The sequence below is a fragment of the Echinops telfairi genome, unplaced genomic scaffold, assembly GCF_000313985.2.
Source record: "Echinops telfairi isolate 266 unplaced genomic scaffold, ASM31398v2 ScPeMD7_18;HRSCAF=68, whole genome shotgun sequence".
NCBI lineage: Eukaryota > Metazoa > Chordata > Mammalia > Afrosoricida > Tenrecidae > Echinops > Echinops telfairi.
The window spans coordinates 8,534,701-8,557,843 of NW_022103915.1; the positions used below are offsets into that span (position 1 = coordinate 8,534,701).

The window sequence follows — 23,143 nt, forward strand, 5'->3', positions numbered from 1 at the left end:
GTTACATGCAGGCGAGAGGAGAGGAGAGCTCTCTGCGTTACATGCAGGCGAGAGGAGAGGAGAGCTCTCTGCGTTACATGCAGGCGAGAGGAGAGCTCTGTGCATTACATGCAGGCGAGAGGAGAGGAGAGCTCTCTGCGTTACATGCAGGCGAGAAGAGAGGAGAGCTCTTTGTGTTACGTGCAGGCGAGAAGAGAGCTCTGTGCGTTACATGCAGGCACGGACATAAAAGGAGTACAGATTGGGGGAAGGAGAGCTCAAGAAGATGTCATGATACACAAACTCTCAAGGAAACCCTGCCCCCCTCCCCCGCCTCCCCCAAAGGCGCACCTGCGGACACGAACAAGCAGGACAGCCAGTAGCAGGATACAAGTGAGCACACGAGAGCGGATCCTCCGTGGAAGTACAGAACCGAAACAAGCAGCACAGCAGAGCCCACAAGGCATTTCTGCTGGAAATTTGAGAGACGAGGACGCTGTTGACACAGGACTTCAGAGGACACTAAGCACGCGGTCAGCGGGTCCCCTTCATTTAGACAGAGAAGAGGCAAGGTTACCCATGTAACATCTAAATTAACGTCTACCTGTTCTGTGCTTCACCCTCAAAAGGCCGCGTTTCACTCTATGAACCAAGAAGCACTGCCGGTCCTGCTGTGATAACGAACGTTTTATCTAAATAACCCTAAACTCCAGTGGTGCTTTCCAGACTGTCAGCCTTTATAGGAGTAGAAATGCGCTTCTTACGGTCAGCAGTTCGAAATCACCAGCCACTGTGTGGAGAGAAAGATGAGGCTTTCGGTTCCAGGAAAGATGTACCTGCCTCGGAAACCCACAGGGCCGTTCTGTTCGGTCCTATAGGGTGGCTGTGAGTCAGACTCAACTTGATGGCAGTGGGTTAAGTTAGAGTCCACTAAGAGGCTTCTTGGAAGAAAGTCCTTGTGATCTCTGTGTTAGTCTGGGTGGACTAGAGAAACAAATTCATAGACACTCATGTCTAAGAAAGAGCTTTATATAAAGAGTAATTGTATATTAAGAAAACATCCCAGTCCAGTCCAGATCAAGTCCATAAGTCTGATAGTAGCCCATATGTCAGATACAGTCTGTAAATTCCTCTTCAGACGCACACAACACATGCAATGGAAGATCAGAGGCCAGTGGGTGGAAAGTCTTGTGGATCCAGTGGTGGTAGAAGCATCTCAGCGCTGGCAAGGGCCTCCAAATGGCTCCTCCAGCTCCAGGGCTCTGGCTCCATCAGCATAGCTCCATGTGTCTTGTCAACAGGAAGAAGAAGCAGAGACTATAGGTCTGGCCGCCAGTGAGCTATTTATCTCCTTAGCGCCTCCAGACGACATCATTAAGCTGCAACCTGATTGACAGGCTAAACTCCACCCCTTCACTCTTAAGAGTCTCCAGTTGACACCAGATTACGTAACTACCACAGTCTCCTCCTGAAGAATTATCTGCCAGCACTCCATGGAGTGGTTCTCTACTCTGACACACAGGGCGGCCCCACGCCCAAGTGATGAGGGTTAAGAATTATTACCACAGACTCTGAATCCGTGCATGTCTGTCACTGTGTGCGGGAAGCTTTGTGGTAGGGGGAGAAAGATGAGGTTCTCTCCTGTTATAAAGATCTATTTTATAGTCTCAGACACCCACAGGGGCCATGCAACCTGGTCCTATCCATACGGTCGCTATGGGTCAGGATTCAGCTCCGTGGCAGTGTTTGGTTTTTGAGTTGACTAAGAAAACGGTTTGCTCACCCAGGGTTATGCACTCTGTTGGCTTCAGGAGGCTGCTTCTCCATCAACCTGGGGATCAGAAGCCTGTGGACTGGAACCTCCCAGATAGCGGGGACCCTGACCCAGGGGTGGGCTTTGGTCACAGACCCAGCAGGATCTCTGTGCACAGTGGTGCCCTGCAGCCTCTAGGGGATGCTGCTGCCTGGGACTCATGGCCCGGCCCTCCCACCCTCCTCCAGGTGCTGCCACACAGAGCCCTCTTTGTAGGGCCCTTGGCACTTGTCCCTGAGGGCGCTCCTTAGGTGGGGAGAGGGGGTGGCCCTTGCAGACACTTCCCCACGCTGAGTCTGCACTCAGTACTTTTCCACCTCTGGCCTCCTATTCGCTCTCTCCAAGCCATGGGGTACACAGAGCAGCAGGAGCCTCTTGTTTGGGGCTCCCTCGGCGGTGGGGCAGGCTGTCTCCAGGCCTGTGAGCTATGGGGCCACCCCGCACCCTATTCCTGAGGGAGTAAGGTCCAGGCAAGCCAAGACACCACCCCCACCCCCCACCCCCGGCTTCTCTGGCGCTTTCTCAGTAAGGGGTTGATAAGGAGGTGGCCATTCATGTCTACACATCACCGCCCCCCCACCCCCCGCACCCCCGCCCTGCCAACCTGCCCCCGCCATTAGCTCCCCCAGCCTAGCCTAGTTTGTCCAGCCCAGCTCCTGGACAAACTCAGCCGTGCGACTGTCTCAAATTCCGGCTTCTGCTTCCCTGTTCTTCCCTGTTCGACACTGTGACAGGGGTTCCACGGGAAGCCCAAGCTCACTCGGCCGCCCGACACCTCCCTGGTGAAGTCGCTCAAAGGACATGAGCCACGTCTTCATGTTTCAGACAAGATTCTGAGCCAGACAGTGCCCGGGCAGAGCAGCTCCAGGTGGGTGACAGGCCCGCTGAGTGCCATGCGTGTGTCCCTGAACCAGCATGTTCCTCCTCCAGCCTGGCTCTGCAGGGCCCCATGCCAGGCCTGCCCACTCCCTCTTCTAAGCTCCAGCCAACCCTTTAAGACCAAGGTCACTTGAACTCTTTGACAGGGGACGCTAGAGAAACTGAGGGACGGACCTGTCCGAGCCACACTGTGGCTCAGATGGCAGGGCGGGGATGTGAAGAACCCTGGTATCATGGGGGCCACGCACTCACCCACTAACACGAAGATCGGGGAGGTTGGAACTCAGCGGCCTCCACGGAAGAAAGCAACATCACGACCTTGCTTCTGCAAAGATCATGACCTTGGAAGTTCCGGGGCGGCTCTGCGCAGGCCGGGAGGGTTGCTAGGATTTGGAATGGGCTCCGGGGCGGGGGGGTTTGGGTTTCTGGTGTCTTCTTGCAAAGGCAGCAGGACAGCTGTGGAGGGGACAGAGGGGAGTCGCCTGGTCTTACACCACAAATCCCAACACGCTGCCGTGGAGTTGATTTTGACTGATCGTGATCCTACGTGTTTTCCAGACCTCTACCATCTATGAGAGAAGCCCTGATGCCGTCATGGTTCCCGCAGGGTCAGCTGTTCAAAACCACCAGCCCCTCTGCAGCAGAAAAAAGCACGCTTTCTACTCCCATCGAGGTGACCGTCTTGGAAACCCACAGGGGCAGTTCTGTGCTGTCCTGTAAGGTCGCGATGAGGTGGACATCACGGTGGTTCTACTTTCTCTGTGCCCTGGTACTGACCCACCTTCCTTCGTCTCGATTTCAAGTCCGTGGGAATCATACCACGTCTGACCTCACAAGAGCACTTTGAAGGGTCATCCGTGTGGTGGTGCATGTCAGAATGCTATCTCTCTTCAGGGCTGAATAATATTCCACTATATGTCTGTCTACCAGAGCCTTAGTGGTGCAGGGAGTTAAACACTGAGTAGCTCTGGGCCCCTCATTGACATTCAACAGCCCGACAATGTATGTGGTTCACTGGTAAGTGGACTTCTGTCTGCCAGCCTCAATTCTCCACCACAGGTCTGCACAGCGACCTCACCATGCTGTTTGTATCATGGAAGCTTTCAAAACTGGGGGTGCAAGTGCTCCAATGGCCGGGTTTTGATGGCACTGCTCACATATAAGGTGTCCTGTGCAGGTACATGGGGGTGGTGAGTAACACCCTCTCTACACTCCATTTAGGGACCCAGGGCAGCTGGATGGCAGCAACCAATTGGCTACGTGAGGCCCTTGTACCGTGTGACTGTAAGGCCTGATGTTTTCCAATCCTACCTAGGTCCGACTGCATCTCAAACATTTACCCTCCCCCTTACCCCTCCTCCTGCTTCATTCAGTCCCTCGGCAGCGCCCCAAGGGGCACTCACAAACCCTCCCCACACCCTTTGCCATTGAGTCAATTCCAACTTCTGGCTCTGGTGGCGAGGGATGTTGTATTGGGCTACTAACTCTCAGGTCAGTAGTTTGAGACCACCAGCTGGTCTGTGGGAGAAAGGTGAGGCTTTCTACTCCTGTAAAGAGTTGCAGTCTTGGAAACCCAGAGGGCCAGTTCTGCCCTGTCCTATAGAGTTGCTATGAGTCAGTATTGGTTCAGTAGCAGTGAATTCTGTTTTGGGTTTGGGTTTTTCAGTGGTCCTGTAGGCAGAGTAGAACTGCCCTCGTTAGGCTTTGGAGGCTCTGGTCCTTACAGAAAAAAGCTGCCCCGTCTTTCTCCTGTGGGGAGGCTGGCGGGTTTGAACCACTGCCTTTTTGGTTAGCAGAACCACTGTCCCTCCAGAGTTTTTCCCTCCCCAAAGGGCACACATCTATGTGAGCAACATCCCCTAGACCAGAAAGCAGACTTTGTAGGCCCAGCTCTATAGGCAGTTATGTTTCCTTCCCCAGGAAAGCTCGGTGGGCCCAGCCTGCCGCCACGGCCAGCACGCAGCACCCCACCCCCCAACACACACACACAGCTGCTTTTGTTTGGCTGTCAGCTCGATGGTGTGCTTTCTCCCTGGGCAGCACGCACAGCCCTGAGACTCACGGTCGGCCTGCACCAGCCTCTCGTACAGAAATGGCACTGTGACTTCACAAACTCAGCACTTGTCACCTGTGGGCTCGTCCCAGAAGCTTGGGCTTATGGTCCCCTTTCAGCCTTCCTTAAAGTCCAGGAGGGGGCTTCCTTTTTTCAGATGGAGAAACTGAGGCCGAGAAGGGAACCCAGCTGAGGCTGTGAACCCCAGGCCACGAGCTTTCTGCTTCCGGCCCCTCAACCCCGCTCCCTGGGTCCTCAGCACTACCTGGGGAGCTGGGGGACAGAGAGATGCTTCTGCTTAATGTGACAGGGCTCCAAGTCCTGGGTTAGGGAGGGACCCGATTCAAAGGGACCCTCTTAGAACAAGGTAAAACTGCCCCAGTGGTGGTGGTGGTGTGTGGGGGGGGTGTTCTGAGTCTGTAACTCTTTATGGGAGTAGAGGGCCCCAGTTTTTCTCCCATGGAGCGGCCGGTGGCTTTGAACCATTGACCTAGCGGTTAGTAGCCCAATGTGTAACCACTGTGCCACAGAGCTCCAGACAGCAGCTATTGTTGCTGTCAGGTTGGTTCCAACCCATAGTAGCCCTGTGAGCAATGGGACGAGCAAACACTGCCCATCCTTCTCCATCCTCACGGCCAATGCTAGGTTTGAGCCCATCGTTGCAGCCGCTGTGCCCCCTCCCTTTCCCTGGCCCTCGATGTCCTTCTCCAGAGACGGGCGCCTCCCGATACCATGCCCAGAGAATGTGAGACGAGGCCTCACCATCGTTGCTTGTAGGGAACACTCAGGCTGCACGTCTTCCGAGACAGATGCGCCTATTCCTCTGGCAATCTGGTCTATTCCAACACTATAGTTCAAAGGCATCCATCCTGCCTCACCCTGTGGGCTGGGCACAGGGGAGAAGGGAAGATGCAAGTGGCCTGAGGGATGGGGCTCCTAGCCCTGGAGGCAGGGGGTCCCACCGCCTTCTCACCATGACCTACTTGATAGGCATGGTGGGACGTGGCTGAACCCAGAAAGCTTCTTCCGGGACTCCCATCTAGCACCCGTGGGAGGGAAGAAGTATGCCTGCCACTTTTAACAGACCACAAACACTGAGGAGAGGAGAGGCTGAGTCCTTTGCCCAAGGCAACACAGCTCAGGAAGCTGAGGTGTGAGCCCTGATGCCTGCAGCTTTATCATGGAAATCTAAGTATCAGAGTAAGCTAAAAGCACCGTTAACACCATCATAGAAACCCTTATTGGAAAAAAAATCTGAAAATACGCTGTCACTGCTCCTCCACACATCCTCCATGCAGGTGGATGGGCTTCCAGAGGTGGGGGTTCCATCGCTCTAACCCTTCCCCCCAGGGAGTTCTGTGGTCTTCAATGGACACTAGGTCAAGACAGCAGCTTTGGGGTCCTCCAGGGGCTCAACTTGTGATCCTTTGAAGTGTCCTTTGAGTCTAGGAAGCGGAAAGCAGCCGGAAGGGGAAGCGCAAGGCTGAAGAGCCGGTGGGGTGATATCCTCATCGGAAGGGCTCTCCTAGAGGGACCCCGCCCCCTTGGCAGAAGGAACAGGTGCATGGTGGGGGGAGGGAAGAGCGTCCTGAGTACACGCTCCTGGCCTTTTCCCCTCACCAATGCAGTTGTTAGTGTTCTTTACACTTCCTTCTCATAAGTCCATGCGATTGTCCTGTGCCCTTTGAGAAAATCCATTCATTGAGCCCTTTGGGATCTCCCCAAATCAGTGGTCTTAACCTTCTGAGGTGATCTCTCCATCCTGTACACACAAGGTATACATGAGGAAGCAGAAACGCTGCACTTTGGCCATCACTGCAAACCCCCTGCTTGCCCCTGGAAACCTCCAATAACCGTCGCGCCCTACACATTAGCTCCGTCTCTTCTTTATCCACGCGAGGCCGTGCACTGTCCACCCTTTGCCATGGGCTTGCTTCACCCAGCAGCACATCTTCAAGCTCCTTCCCTGCTGTTGCAGGTACCAAGCTGGGTATATCAGGGGACTTCAAGAAGTTCGCGGGGCAGTGCCATTAGCTTTTCATTGCACTTTTCCTCAAAGTGTTCGAAGCCCCTTTTGTATGTGTTTCTGAGCTTAATGTGCCTCGCCATGGATGCCAAGAATATCCTTGCTCTTTTTTTTTGGATGGTGTAGTGGTGAAGAATTGGACTTTTAACCATGAGGTCAGCAGTTCGAAACCATCAGCTGCTCCATGGGAGAAAGAGGAGGCTTTCTCTCTCATAAAGAGTTAAGTTATTTTGACTTCTCCTATGTTTGAATAAGTTTCTGTGATAAAATCTTAGGGGCATAGCATAGCACTGAACATTTCATCTATGTAGCTGCTTGCTAAAATGCCTAAAGTTCAATAAATTATATTAAAGAAAAATTCTGTATTTCTACACGATAAATTTGTTAGCAAGTCAAAACTCAAAATATCTAAGATGCTTTGGATTTTACTCCTTGAAGAGAAACAGTCTTTGTGATAGGAATGTCTTCATTACTCTACTAGTTGAAAAAAAATCAGTGAAGATGCTTCTGTATTATTATTATTTTAAATTTAAACCAAATAACATAAAAAAAAAGAAGAAGAAGAAGAAGAAGAAAGGAGTGACCGTCTCAGAAACTCCCAGGGCCAGTTCTACGCTGTCCTGCGGGGTCGTTATGAGCCGGCATCGGCTCCTTGACAGTGAGTTTGGTGTGCCTTGTCTTTCCCCAAGAACACAGTACAACGGGCCCTGTGCCAGTCACCGTTTTGCGAACAGGAATAGTCAGTGAATCCAGTTATCTGCAATAGCATGTCGGTCCTTCCCCAAGTGATTCAGCTTCTTTGGAGTCCCAAGTGGCCTTCAGTGGGGTGGTCAGCACCCCAGTCGGCCCCAACTGAGACCCAGACAAACCGGGACAGTGGGTCGCCTTACCTCTGAGCCACGCATGACAGTGAGAGGCACAGACAAGGCCGGGACAGCCAGCCCTCACTGAAACAGAAGCCCCATCAGCAGTCTACGGGAAGGCGGGGAGCAGGGCTCCTTTTCCAAATGCCACCTGAGGAGCATGCTGACCTCGGCGGTGCCCGGTAGGTGGATGTGGGGTGGGGGATCTGAGGGCGCACGTGGTGTGCGGGTGGGGGACTGAGAGCCAGACCAGGGAGGAAACGCCTGCAAATTGGCGCAAGGCGTGGCTCACTGTTTCACTTCCTGTCTCTTCTTGGCCCTCTCTCCCTGGCCCTGCCTGGGTTCACGCATTAGATGGTACCATGTCCGGTCCTGGGCTTCTGACCAGAGACCCTGACATAAGCAAGTCACCGCCCTCTGTCCTCAGGGGCCTAGGCAGAGACCTAGGCACAGAGGCCTTGGCCCCATCACTGCCTGAGATGGAGATCCTCCCGCCTGCCCTGCTCCTTGTTCTGGGGGTGTCTCCCGCACCCCTGCATCTGGTGCCAGCCAGTCTGTGCTCTGGAACGACTCCAGGTGGGGGGCGAGACCTCCCTACCCCACCAGCACTCTGCATCCACCTGCTGCTTCCCAGCTGTCTCCTGGGCTCTGGCACAGCTCTGGCCTGGACAAGCCCTGGAAGCACTCTGAGTCTAGGTGTTTGCCTTAAAACGGCGGCTCATAGGACTTCCGGAGTCCTGGGTGGGGTCCCCTGCGAGTGCTCTACATCTAATCACAAGGTCAGTGGTTTGAGCCCAGGGCACCCTGGGAGAAAGGCCTTGTGATGGGTTTCCAGAAGGTTCTTAGCTGTGAAAAGCAGAGAGTACAGTTGGACTCTATGTTTTCCCCTAAAACACACACACACACACACACACACACACACACACACAAATCAAACTCACTGCTATCGAGCTGATGCAGACTCACAGTGACCCTACAGGGCAGGGCAGAACTGCCCCTGTGGGTTTCTGAGACTGTCACTCTTTAGAGGAGTAGAAAGCTTCATCTTTCTCCCTTGGAGGGGCTGATAGTTTTGAACTGTTGACTTTTCAGATTGCAGTCTTACCTGTAACCACTAAGCCACCACCTCTGCCTGAAGGTACCGTAAGTCAGACTCAACCAGGCAGCAACCGGCTTGGGCTTGGGTGTGAGAGTGCTTCTCCTACGGGGCGATTGTGGGGCTTAGAGCCAAGTACTTAAGAAGTGCTCAAGGTTCACCCACACCTTCTGTCTGCTCTTCTTCTGCTCACCTGTTTGCGTGCGGAGACCCCTGCTCCCCGCAACGTGAGGATGACGAAGTTTGAGATCCTGGTTCCCAGAACTGGAGGCACAGCCTGCTTGCTGCCCAGCTCGGCCTGATGGATTGGCTGTTCGCATTCACAGCAGCCCAAAGGGCGAATCTCCACGGGGAGGGAAGAGGGATTGGCAGGAGGTTGGAGTCAGCGAGGGGGCTGCAGACACAGGCGGCAGACTCTGGGAAGGCAGGGGGCCTGGGAGGGCACATGGAACGCCTCAGGTCTGCCTCAAAGCCAGGTCCTAATGCATTTCTAATCAGCTCGCAGAGCTTCCTGGGGGGAGATGGATGAGGGGCCCTCTTGGGTCTGCAGAGGACAAACTGGGCCCAGGCTACTGGCTGAGCAGGGGCTGCCATTCTGGGCTGGCACGCCTGCTCCCACGCCTTGCTTTCATTTTCTGGGTAATGAATCTCCTCGTGTGTGCAGGTGCTCGGGGCGCAAACAAAACCAAGCCCTGCCCCCTCTGGGGCTACTGGCAGGCAGAACCAATACCTCACAAGGAGAAAGCAGACTGCAGAGAAGGGAGACCCACCGCCACCAGGAAAAGAGAGGGTCCCTGTGCCGAGAACCTCCTAGACCCAGGGGAAGATTGAGGTCCAGGTACATGGAGCTCTCCCAGGAACACCAGGCCTGTGGGTGTTGAGAAGAGAAAGGACCTTCTCCCAGAGTCTACTGAGGGAGAAACCCCTCCCCCAGAGCGGGCACCTGAACTCAGACATCATGATGAGATGGACTGGCACAGTGGAGCAGCCCGGGTGGGGATGGCAGGGCAGAAAGAAGCCTGGCCAACCCCTGCTGGTTTGGCTTTCGGACTCTGGGGTCAGAAGCTGAGCTGTAAGTTCGGTATGCGATCCCCACGTTGCGTCATTCAGAAGGAAGAGAGACGGCGGCTGGACCGTGGTTATAGAGGGGAACGAAGAGGGTAGAGGTCCAGATTCTGATCCAATTGTTAGCCTTCCTGCGCCCACTGTGGGAGGAAAGGATGTGGGGTGGAAGTGAGGTCGTTAACAACACAGGTTTAAGAACATGCTGCTTCCGGACAAGATGCAGTAGAGGGTTGGATTTACGCTCCCGCAGGGAACAACGGAAAACAGACTACCCATGATTTCCAGATCTTCCACAGCAGATCACGAAGGGAAGCGACCTTCAGAGACAGGAAACAAACAAGGTCAGTGCTCCGTTTCCCAAATTTACTGTCTTGAGGTACTTCTGGACTGCGGAGTGGAAAGGGGAACCCAGGCCAGTGGGCCCCAGTGGCCTACCTGGGTTGACGAGAAGGAGCTAAGAGTCTGGGCAGATGGGGTCCAGGGACGAGCATGGAGAGGAGAAAGGTGCACACAGAGAGAACCTTGGAGATCTGCAGAGACTGAACATACCACTGATGGGCACCTGGGTAGGAGGACACTACCTGTGGCCAGGCGTTATGGACTGGACTGTATCCCTTTACAATATGTTCTGTAGCCCTTAATCTCTGTGCCGAGGGCCTGGTGGAAATCCTATTAGGGACTGGGTTGTCTTTGTCATGTTAATGAATGACATTCGTGGTGCAGACTGTGTCTGGAGTCAATCTCTTGCCTGTTAAAAAGAAGTAAGCAGCAATGGAGGCAGATGGATGTCAAGGCACAGGGATGTCCCCAAGGAACCAGGAAATGCGCTAAAGGGCCAAGGGCCGTCCCCCAGGGGCGACAGATGAAGAAACCTTCCCCTGGAGCAAGTGCCCTTAATCTGTTCCTCTAAACGGTTTGAAAACAGAACATAGATCTGTGCTGGCTATAGCCATCCACTTGTGGCACTCTGTGGTGGCCACACTAGCTAGTTCAGACACCAGGGCAAGTGCCAGCTGGAAGAATTCACCACAGGGAACAGAGCCTGATGCCCAGCAGACACCCCCTCCCCCAAAACCAGACTCACTGCCATCGAGTTCATTCCGACTCCTAGCGACACTCCAGGACCAGCCGGCATCCCAGTCCCCACCACCAATTCTGAAGGTCTCATTTCATGCCCCACAGGGAAGCCAAGAAGGCCTTTTCTCAGCAGTGGGGAGTAATTATTCCTAGACGGAAAACGGTTCTGGGCTCGCCTAGCAAAGTAGGAACCAGAAGGAGCTAACTTAATTAGCTGCACTCCAGACCCGAGGTCAAGAAGACTGGTAGGAATTTTAAAAAATGTCCATCATCCAGCAAGTCGCTCAACTGGTACAGACTCAGAACTGACAAGCATTCAGAGCTCGCAGACAAGGGCGTCAAAGCCGTGTTCACAACTGCGGTCCACACATCTGAGAAAGACGGCACATCTTTCTCCGGAGAAGCAGCTGGTGGGTTTGGCTCACAACCTTGCAGTTAACATCGGAGTACATGCCCACTGCACCACTAGGGCTCTTCTTAATAGCAACCAAACCAAACCTGACCACCGAGTCCATGCCGACTCAGAGACCCGCCAGGACAGGGGAGAACTGCCCCTGTGGGTTTCTGAGACTGTCACTCTTTATGGGAATAGAAAGCCTTGTCTTTCTCCTTCAGAGAGACTGGTGGTTTTGAACTGCTGACCTTGTGGTTAGCAGCCCAGTGAGTAATCCACTAAGCCACCAGGACTCATTCATAACAGCAGTGAAATGGAGGCGATGGAATGACAACCACCTCTCAATGGATCCCCAGGCTGGCAGAGAAAGTGGGGAAAGTAACTGAAGAATTGACTGCGGAGGGGTTGCCATGAGTCAAACCTCACCGCAAACAGCACCTGACAACGCCAGAGAGGGAGAGCAGGAGCCGTCTCCGACCGGATTACCGTTATTGGCCCCACCGTGAGTCAGGCCATTTGGTTAATGCTGCTTGTTGGCAAAACCAGAGCAAAACAGCCACTCCGTGTACACAACTCCCCCCCTTCTATGCTCTCCTACGGTCCTATTTCCCTTGCTTTTCCAGCCGGCGTGGACTCTGGGTGGCCTTTGGCCCTGCCAGAAGCCTGTGCACCCCTTCATCCGTGTGCTTGAGCCCCCTGGCCCAGTGATTGGAATGCCGTGGAAAGCCTAGAAGGTCTATTACGACCGGGATGTCATTTCAGTGAGAGAGAGAGAGTTTTAATTATTCTAGTTCAGTGGTCCCAAGCGCCCCCCAGGGGGCATTTGGCAATGTCTAAATGTATTTTGGAGTTGTCACAAGGAGGGGACAGATGCTACTGGTGTCTGGTGCATAGGGGGCCAGGGACATTGCTAACCATTCTGCAGTGCACCGGACAATGCTCACAGCAAGGAACTTCTGAGTCCCAAATGTCGGTAGGTAGTGCCCAGCTGGATGGCAGGGAACGCACCGTCCCTCCCTGCAGGAAGGCTGAGTCTCGCAAACGCAATGCGGAGAGACAAGAAGCATCAACACAGAGTATCGGCAGACACGTGACTTGCCGTTTAGACAGCCAAGATTTTCACTCCATCGTGATTAGAGCCGTGGTTGGCTTTGGATAGACAGGATGAGGAAGACAACTAGGGTTCAAGTCATGTTCTAGAGTTTGATCTGTGCAGTAGTTATACACACAGAGAGAGATGTATACATCTAATTGTAAAACTGCAGCTACCTGGAAAGAAAATAAATATTTACGTATGTTTGATTTCAATCAAGTCGATAAAACAAAACCAGACTCACTGCCATGGAGTCGATGCCAACTCATAGTGACTTTACAGGTCAGGGGAGAACGGCCCGTGGGACTTCCCAAGATTGCAATTGCTTACAGGAGTAGAAATCCCTGTCTTTCTCCCGCAGAGCGGTTGGTGGTTTCGAACTGCTGACCTTGTGGATGGAAGTTCGAAGTGTAACCACTGCGCCACCAGGGTTCCTCAAAACACTAAGGATGGGGAGGGGTGTTAAAAAAAGGAAGAGATCCGAGCAAACAGAAAATAAATAGCAAGAGTGTAGATTGAAACCCAACTTTACCCATAACTCAGGAGCCCTGCTGGTCTAGGGGCGAGGCGTTGGATGGTTCCCCACAGTGTTAGCAGTCTGAACCCCCCAGCTGCCCAGGAGAGAAAGGGAAAGGCCTTCTTCTCCCCTAAAGACTCACAGCCTCAGCAACCCAAAGGGGTGGTCCTCTGCTCTGTCCTGTAGGGTCGCTATGGGTCCAAACGGACCTGATGGCAGCGTGAGTTTTTACCCATAATCACATTAAATATAAGTGGCCTAGAGACACCCCACCCCCACCCCAAATAAAAGGTAGAGCTCATCATATTGGAGTTTCAAAAATCAGTCGAGCTGGCAGAGCGATCTGACTTTGAACCTCGGTTTTGTGATCCTGGGCAACGATTGCCCCTCCAAGCCTCCGTTTCCTCATCTGTCATGTGGGTCTGAAAAGTATCCATTCCATGGGGCTGCAGTAAGGATTTCCAGAGGCCGGGGGCAACTGTTTCACACTGGGCTGCCTGGTACCTCGCACGCGTGGGTTTCTGGCCAGTACAAGCCAAAGGGACAGTGCTCTCACTGTGGGGTAAATTGGGGTCTGACATCCCGAAGGGGAGCTGAGCACACAGCAGGTCCCCGGCAAACACTTATCCACTGAATCGGAAACTTAGAATCCGCCTTCAGATGCCCCGGTTTCCTTGGCTCCGTGAGATCCAATAGTTTCCCATATCAAATGGAAGGTTTGGACTCTTCAGACACGATCCGGAGAACGGCTTATGCAACGCACCATGTAATTTCACTCTTTCCCTCAGCTGACCATCGGTCACGCCCCTGCAAAAAGGCAACGCTAGAGCCTCTCCCAGAGCAGGTCTAATGCGAACAACAGGATATTAAAATCCCTTTGAGTCGGCATGTGGAAGTAAAGACAGGCCTTTAGTTAAAACACTTGAACCAACAGATCCTTTGTGTCATGATACGCTTTTAGAAAGAAGAGCCCTTCTCCGGCTGGGAAAAACCTGCCCTGAGCAGACTGCCAGGCTGCCTAGAATTCGGCTTCTCCGAGCCTCTGCTTCTCTGTTCCTCTGGGGATGGAAAACTTGTGCTCGTTTCTTGCAGATCTGCTGGAATGCTCCCAGAAGCCCTGAGTGCAGCCAAGACCATTTCAGGAAATAACACCATCGTCTCCCCGAAACCGCTCAAGGGAAAGAGGTCCACTGTCAGCCGTTCTGTATGGCCCAGCTGGTCAGAGTCCTGGCCTATCTCTTTGGGAGGCTCCTTTGCAACAGTTTACAAGGCTTTGTCCCTTCTGCCCACACCTCCAGTCCAGAGATGTTGCACCCGCTGCCTCAGGGGGAACCTGGCCATCGGAACTTGCCTGCTGGCTCCGTATGGTAGGGGGCAGTCAGTCTCCAAAGACAGTCTCCACTGGTGCCTTCTCACCTTCCTGTGTGCACCCACTGCCCTCTTACATCAAGACGAGGCCTGAGAGCCCCTCTCCTGAAATTGGGATGGGCCATGCGACTTCCTGGGCCCAAAGCATGCAGTGTCTGTGGCATTCTGGACCTGCGGAGGCTGCAAGGTGGTAAGAAGCCTGCAACTTCCACCGAGGACTGCTGGAACGCGTGCTCTAGGGGAAGTCGGCCGCCCCACGGGAGGTGCAAGAACCATGGGACTTCCATATTGGGGGCTGTCTGAAGGATGAGATGCTACACAAAGATGAGCGGCCAAGCTGCACACAGGCACCACGCAGGCGAGTGAGGGGAGTCTTCCCGGGAGCTGAGACACCGGTCCAGGTGGCCCCCTGCTCAGGTCATGTGCATCAGAAACAGACCACTGAGCCCAGCCCTCCTGAATTCTCACCCCACAGCACTGGGAGCCAAATAAAAATTTAAACCACTGAGCAACTGATGTAGTGAGCAGCGTGCGACAGAAACAACCCCTATTGGGGTGGGTTGGCTGGATAAATGTTTAAATGAGTTGTTACGGCGCAGTGACATACTTGCTGTGGCTCTCTGGCCCCGGTTTTTGTAACTCATCTCAAACGACTGGGTGGGACCGGGCTAATAAGGTGTATGAGACTCTAGCGAGGGGATTGGTCCATTTTGCCATCCTGCAGGGTATAAAATGAGCCATCGTAGAGGCAGGAACTAGGCAGATCTTATTACCATCAAGGGAGAAGAACAAGGAGGGGAGTGCCTTCTTTGGACCCTGAGACCCCCGCCACACACACACCGGGCTTCCTCCATCCAGGAGACAGAGCCCTGTGACATCAACCGGAGTGCCAGTGGAGTGGTGGAAGCAGAATCAACAGAGTAGTGAGCGTCTCAGCCCACGGGGTATGTAAAGCCGAGTGCCTCCAGGCGGGAGGCTCCGTAGTGGAATGGTGTTTCTCCAGGCATATAGTCTGGAGGCTTCGTCTGCCAACCCATAGAGCTGGAGATGAGAGCCTTCGGACTGGTGGAGTAGAATGTCCTTTGGATATTTATTGGTAGTGCTAAAGGAGCTTTGAATCATTCCCTAGGGTTCATTCACATGGCTGGACCAGGGAGTTCTGTGGGTATAGGTGGGAAGAGTCTGACCTGATCAAAACTACCCTGAGCGTTTCTAATCCTGAGTTCTAATCTGTTCCGTACCATACTGTCTGTGTTCAGTGAGGCCATCACCATGAATCATTGAGCCCAGCAGAGAAGCGCAGAATGGCTTAGGAGGAGAAACGGCTACCACTTAAAATAATTTAGAAATTTCATGTGAAAGTCAGACTCTTCGGCTTTCTTGAAGAAGCAGAAACTCCAGTGGTCCTGGGCTGGTGGGTCTGCGTGACAAGGGGTCGGGTAGAGGACTGGAGCTGGAGGCTGCTTCCTGAAGCCCTCTCCAGGCCAGACATCCGCTCTGAGCCCACCACAGCCCATCCACCCATCCCACAACCTTACTCCACTCCGCGAGGCCACTGGGTGTGTGAGTCCATCCTGGCTTGTATCACACAGCAACGCCTGTGCCTCCCCCTGGTCCCCCGAGTCCCCCTGCTGCCCCACACAGGGAGGACCTGGCACATCACACTCACACAGGAAGCCGGCGGCACAGTTCCACCAGGAAGGCGATCTGTCCTCATTTTACAATGATGAACCGTGATTTCTCTACCGCCTCTCTAGCGCCAGTGACCACAAACACAAGTGTCCATCCTTCATCTTGGGTGGTGGTGGTTGAGAAGACACGCAGGAAAACGTCCAACAAACCCAATCACGTGCGTATGTCCAATTCACGGGCACTCATTACATTCTTCCGGTTGTCATCTCGTTAACCCGCGCTCATCAACTCCCTGCCCCCGGGGTTCCTATCCAATCTTTCAAGTGGCTGTGGGATCAATTTGATCCCACCTAGACTTCTTAAGAAAGATCACATGTTGAAGGCAATTCTGTACTAATGAAACCACACTAGGGATGTCATGGCTGATCTTGGCAGGTGGATCTTGGCTGAAAGCTATGGTGCTTGTGCTTTCTTGACTATGTCAAGGCCTTCGGCTGTGTGGACCACAGCCATCTGTGGATGGACTTGAGAAGAATGTGAATGTCAGGACACTTCATCGTGCCCGTGCGGAGCCTGTGCACGGATCAAGAGGCAGTAGTGTGAACAGAACAAGGGACTACTGCCTGGCTTACAATCAAGGCAGGTGCACACCCTATCTTTGAGAGGGTGTATCTTCTCACCATCCTTGTTCAATCTGTAGGCCAAGCAAACCCTCAGAGAAGCTGGACCGTGTGAAGAAGAATGAGCACCAGGATGGGAAGAAGGCTTTGCGACACAACCTTGCTTGCTGAAAGTGACGAGGAATTGAAATACTTGCTGATGAAGATCAAGGCGTATAGCCTCCTCACCACTAGATCAGTTGGTCAAACTGAGATCAACAGAGAAAAGAGTGGACTCGCCAAGAAGCTCACGTTGCTTGGATCCACAATCGATGCTCACAGAAGCAGCAGTCGGGAGATCAAACGGCGCATTGCATTGGATAAATCTGCCACATAGGACTTCTTTCAAGTGTTGAAAAGCAAAGATGTTACTTGGAGGACTAACGTGCGCTTCACACAAGCCAGGGTATTTTCCACCACCTCATGCCCATGACAGGCGGGCACTGAAAAAGGCAGACGGGGGAAGAATCGATGCATTTGAATGAAGGGACTGGCAGAATCTTGAAAATATCGTGGACTGCCAAAAAAGCCATCTGCTTGGAACAAGTCCAGCCAGAGGGCTCCTCCGAAGCAAGGATGATGAGACCAGCCCCTGGGGAAGGGCATCACGCTTGGGACCGGGCAGTGTTTCCTTGTTTTGTACATGGGTCAGAGCGGACTCGATGGAACCTAGCACCACCAACAACGATGACGCTGACAACATTTGGTTTAAGGCGCCCTGGTGTAGAGGTGACTCATTGAGCTTCTAACCCCGAGGTCAGTGTTTTGAACTCACCAACCACGCTGTGGGAGAAAGATGAGGCTTTTTGTTCCTGTAAACATTTAAAGTCTCAAAACCCCAAGGGGCTGTACTATGCTATAAGTCAGAATCCATCTGATCACAGTGGGTTGGCGGGCTGGTTGTTGCTCTTGAGAAACACTTCAGGGGAGTCTTTTGGTTGAAGGAGTAAAGATTACCTCAGGGCAACAATTTCAGGGATTTATCCAGTATCAATAACTCCCAATGATCAGTGTTCCACAAATTTCCTCCTTTTGATCGGAATTCTTCTATAGACTCTTAGGAGATTCCTAATCTTTGTTGGACCTCGGACCCTTTTCAGAGCTGATTAAATAGGAACACAACCTTTTGCATACATCAGAGGATGTATGAAGCAAACCCAAAGAGGGCCCTTGGCCCTCTCTCAGCACATGGACGACCCTCCAAGGTGAGACGATAACAAGTAAGGATGGGCCTTATGACAATGGGCAGGGCTCTGCTGTTGGCTTTTCCGCTGCTGACTTGTCTGTGACCATGGCAAGCATAAGGCCAGCTACCCTGCCGACTGGTGTCCCACCTCTGGTAGGTGTGCAGAAAGCCAGCACCCCAATTTGAGAGCAAGTTCTAAAGTCACATTATTCAGGGACCTACAAGTCCCTGGGTAGAGTACACCATGGTCAAGGTGCTCAGCTACTCCCCTAAAAGTTGGCGGTGCGCTGGAGGAAAGGACTGGCAGCCGGCTTCTGAAAACTGAGTTCTTGAAAACCCTACGGAGCATAACTCTACGCCGCACCCATGGGGCTGCTATGAGCCGGCATCAGTGGCAGGATTCTTGCCTTCCCTGTGGGAGACCCTGGTTCAGTTCCCACCAATGCTGCTCACACACTGCCACCACCTCTGTCGGTGGAAGCTTCCGTGGTGCTGAACAGGTGTCAGTGGACACATGGACTCAGAAGAACGGCCTGGAAATCTACTTCCAAAAACCAGCCAAGGGTTTGGTTCTGAACAGTCTGATCTATAACTGATCATGGGGTGGGCGCAGCACTGGGCAGCACTGTGTTCCAGTATGGGCCGGGGCACCCTGAGCATGGAGCCAACTGGATGGCAGCTTCTTTCACCTACTGACTATACCCAAACTCCCTTCCCAACGTCAGCGTGTTCCAGGTCCTGGTCCCGTCTCCCTCTCCTAAAACCCACCTTCACCCCCCCGTCCTCCTCCTTCCAGCTCTGAGGGGCTCTGCAAGTATATCCTGAAATTCTCCGACCACAGACCTCTCTCCCTGGGATGCCCTGCTTTCCTGGGGGGCACCCCACCAAGAGAACCTGCTTGTAGTGTGGAGCTCCCACTCTCAAAGTCCAGGTGAGGGCAGGTGTCCAAGGTTGGCGGGGGACAGTCACGTCCACTGTCCTTTCCTGTTTCATGTTTTCCAGGCACACGCTCATCCAATCACTGTTGAGGACGTACTGTGTGGGAGGAAGCCCAGGCTTTCTACTCAGTAAAGCGTTACAGTCTCAGGAACCCTCAGGGGCAGGTCTAGCCTGCCTGACAGGCTCACTATGAGTCAGAATCCACTCGAGTCAGTGAATTTGGTTTTGAGTTTACTGTGTACCAGGCACTTTGCAGGTAGCCCCTTGGGTGGCCTTGGCTTGGCTCCTTGGCTCCTCAATCGGCCGTAAGCAAGCAGCGGGAAGGAGCTAGGCTCCAGTTCACTTTGTGCCCAGCGTCCCCACCCAGTGCCTGGCATGCAGGTCCCCAACACCTGGTGAACAGATGGGTGTTCCTGTCAAACTGCCCACCGCTGTGGGAGAAACTGTGTGTGGGGTGGGGAGGGGGAAACTCTATCACTGACACCAGAAGCGCACTGGTGAGTCTCTTGGTGGCTCACGCAGTTAACGTCCTCAACTGTTAACCCAAAAGTTGGGGAGTTGAGTACCCAGAGGTCCCTTGGAAAAAGGTTTGGCCATCTAGTTTGTTTGTTGTTTAAATTAGCTCCTGAGCCCCCACCCCCATCATGGAGCACAGCTCTCCAACACACATGGGGCTGCCATGGGTTGGTGTGAATGACACGGTGGTGACTGGTCCCTTCTACTGTCTCTTCCAACTGAAGCCACAGGTGGAAACCCAGCCACCCTGCAAACACTCACGGGCTCTCCAGCTGACCAGTGACATGCCCTTGGACAAATGACTTCACCTCCCTGGATATGCAAAATGAGGATGATGGGGACGAGGTCACAGACTTCAAAGGCCTTCATGCCATAAGGAGCCCCGTGCCCAGAGGCTGGCACAAGGGTGGATGCTGAGCAAACCTTAGTGACTGTCCCTGCTGGTAAGGCCATTTCAGGTTTCTGGTCCTTATGCCCAGCACTGTAACGAGCCCATAATCAATGCCACATTCCTGGTAGCGGCTCCTGACCACAGGTATCCCTGGTAAACAAACAAGGCCAAGATTCTTTACAGACTGTGCCTATAGGTGCTGAAAAGCTCTCTTGTTTATTTTGCCCAAATACCACAGCAACTCCGGATGCTCCAGACATCTCAGGGGGGCAGCGGATCAATTTACTTTGTAACCAAGGCAACCCTGATTGGAGGGAGCCAGAGGGGAAGGCAGAGGCAGGGACATTGTGTGACTGCTAAAGTCACAAGCACACTAATATCACACCCACATGGCAGTGTCTATTAGCATGGGCTTGGGAACTAGAGGCCCAAAGAAACCCCAGCAGAGAGAGAAAAAGGCCAGCATTTCTCAGTGGAGTAATCAGCGTGGAGGAACACTTGTGAGCAGGCTGCCAAGGAGGATTACCCGTGTGGCCAAGAACCAGGTGGGGAGGGGCACTGTGTCCTCTCACACTGGTGTCTGGGGGCTTGGGCTACCCACATTCTGAGCTGGCTGGGACTTTTGAGGCTCGGGTGAAGTTTGGGGAAGGGGAACGTGTTGTTTGCAACCCAGATCCTCCAGAAAGACAATAGCAGGAGGTGCCCCCACCTCACACCCAGGCTCAAGGGGACCTCCCTGCTGCCAATGTACCCAGCCCTGTAGAGGTGGGAGGCTGGAGTATGATCTGATGAGACTGACCGACTGGCTGACCTAGACCTAATGCGTATCTTTTCTAGTGCGACTGTTATCAGTGCGGAGGAGGGGTGGGAGGGTGTCGGTGGTGGGCGGGTCAGCTCCAGAGAGCAGGGTTCGCCTTTGTTCTAGCTAACCAGCGACAAGGTGCCCACAAAAAGACCAGCCAGAACTCGAAGGAGAATTCAAGGGGGGGTTCAACTGCCGCTGGAGCCCAAACTATGAGAGGCCCCTCCTCCGCCCTGCCACTGGGCGCCTGCTTTGTGTCCAGGAGAGAGTTATGGCCAAGCTGGAAGAGGACAGGAGGCGATACAGACTGAGCACAAAGCCAAGCAGACGAAGCCACCGCTGCGCGCCGGCGCCGGCGGCCCCAAAGAGGGTCTCTGATCTTCCTGGCCCCGCTGCCAGGGTGGCAGGGCCGTGGGCCCCCACTTTCTGGGGAGAAAAGTGGGGCTCGCCGAGGTGGGGGGGCTGCTTGGCGCGAGGTCACCAGCTGATGACAGATTGCCACCGAGACCGAGCGAGTGGGGAGAGGTTACCCGCCCACCGGAATGGAGCGGGTCTGGGCTGCCTCGGCCTAGGAGCGCTTGGGGACTCGGGCGGGGACGCCGCGCGGGCGGTGCTCAGGCGGAGCGACTCGGGGTGCCAAGACCCCTGGCAGTGTCTGCAATCCAGCTCTAGAGAAGGGCCCAGGCGGGAACAGAGGGACCTGCCAGCAAGCAGGGAGCTCAGCCGCGGCCGCTCACCACCCCGCACCCCGGGGAGCCGCGCCCGCCGCCCCTCCCCTCCTCCGCCCCGACGCACGTCCCGGGAGCCTCCCCAAACTTGGTGGCCCGGGGTGCGCGGGAAGGGGCCGGGTTACCTGCGCGGCCATAAAGGACAGATCCATGGTGTCGCTGCTACTGCGGCTGCTGCTGCCGCCCGCGCTCGTGTCCTCGCTGCCGCCGATCCAGCCGCCGGCACAGCTGGCCGGGCGCGGGCCCCGCGGCGGCACCCACCTCACCAGCCCCGGCGTGGCGGCGCCCAAGGCTGCTTCGGGCTCGGGCTCCAGACAGCGACTGGATGGCGGGGCGGGGCGCTGGGGACAGGGCGGGGCCGGGGCGCCCCTGCACGTGACCGCCCAGCCCCACCTCCGGGGGCGGGGCCCCGCGGAACCCCTTGGGGCTCTGCCAAGGCAAACTGAGGCCCGCGGAGGCCCCGGGGTTCTCCCGAGGTCGCCCTATTGGTCCACGCAAGGCCAGCCTCGAACTCCAGACCCGCGCTGTCGATGTCGGCCCTGCGTAGTTGCGTTTAGCCGCAGGGGTCGAGAACACAGCCTCCCTGGGCCTGGCTGGGGTGACTCCTGCGAAGACCAAGGCCTGGGGGCCTTGGGTTCACGCTGGGTGCTGAAACTGGGCAGAAGGAGGGTCCAATGCCCGCCCTGCTACCCGTGGGGGTGGGGGTGGGGCTTGGACAAGTTATCTGCCTCCTTGAACCTGGATTTATTTCCCTATCAGTGAAAAGAGGAGAACTGAACGTGGGGGTTAAATGGGATCATGCCTCTCTCGAGGTGACTTAGTGAGTTATGCATGAGCTGGTGACTGCAAGGTCATCAGTTCGAAACCACCAGCCGCTCCTCTGGAGAAAGACGAGGCTTTCTACTCCTGTGAAGAATGACAGTCTCAGAAACCCACAGGGGCAGTTCTACCCTGTCCTGTAGGGTCCTTATGACTCAGAATGGCTTCAATGGCGGTGAGTTTGGATTTTGGTTTGAATGTATCTGCCACGTGAGATGGCTACCGGTGAGCTTCCCTCCACTCTAACTCCGGGAGACTTGGGCAGTTGAAAGAGGCGTAAATGGAGCAGGGGGACGAGAACAAAGAGAATTCCAGAATGAGGAACCAGGAGATGAGCAAGAACCAGCAGAGTGGAGGAAGTGACCGTGGTTGAGTGTGGTCAGCACGGAGAATACTAGGGATGGCCAAGGGATACAGCCAGAGGGCCCACTGGTCTGGGCCAGGAGGTTGCTGGTATGATCCAACTGATGGGTTGCTTTATAATATACAGTATTGCATTATGAAATATCACATGGTTTTATGTTACATTGTAGTGCATTCTGGAAGAATACAGAAGAACACCGGCCCTACCTACCAACGCCAACCTATTTAATCACGAATAATGGCTCCATAACAGCCCCTGGACAAGCGTTTGGACAAATTCCTGAAGACCACAACCTAGCCAAGTGGACACATGAAATTAACCACCACCACAGCCTCCTAAGGGCACGTGGGGGACCAGGCATCCACATTCACCCAGTAGGTGCAAGAATCAAGCTTCAATTTTCTCATTTCCTCACACCCTTTTGTCCATGCAAGTATCCCGAGGTGAGCCCTTCCTCTGAAGTCCACTGTGAACCCAGCCCAGGCTTCTCTCCATCGCCATCTCCAGGCTACTACCCTAGTCCACTGCCCTCGCCTGTGCTGGGAAAGAGCCACACCTCAGAGACCCGAGCACCCCTGCGCCATCAGCAACTTGAGCAGCGATCCCAGGTAGTTGCAGAAGCACCCCAACCATCTTCTCACTGACACTGAAATGGCATCAGAGCCTCTGCTGTGCCCACAAAGCCCCAGAGGACCTCACTGCTCCCGGCCCCCTCGCTGGTTCTGACCACAGCCCTCCTGTCTCCTGGGGGCCTGCCTCTCTCCCTCCCCAGAACACACCACCACGCTTGCTTCCACTGCAGGTGCTTAGGCTTAGCTCGGCTTGGTGCTGGCTTTCCTCCAGGTCTTTATTCTGCGTGCTCAGGCGTCCTTCATGTTCCCTCA

General features: G+C 54.3%; 1 protein-coding gene across 1 annotated transcript in view; it reads right to left on the reverse strand.

The window, feature by feature from the left end:
* CUNH14orf132 (chromosome unknown C14orf132 homolog) overlaps positions 1-23,143 on the reverse strand; it is a 132,049-nt gene that overhangs the window by 11,272 nt on the left and 97,634 nt on the right. Inside the window, exon 2 of the mRNA XM_045288106.1 lies at positions 21,202-21,397. Coding sequence (XP_045144041.1) covers positions 21,202-21,397 — 196 coding nt within the window. The remainder of the gene's footprint in view (positions 1-21,201; positions 21,398-23,143) is intronic.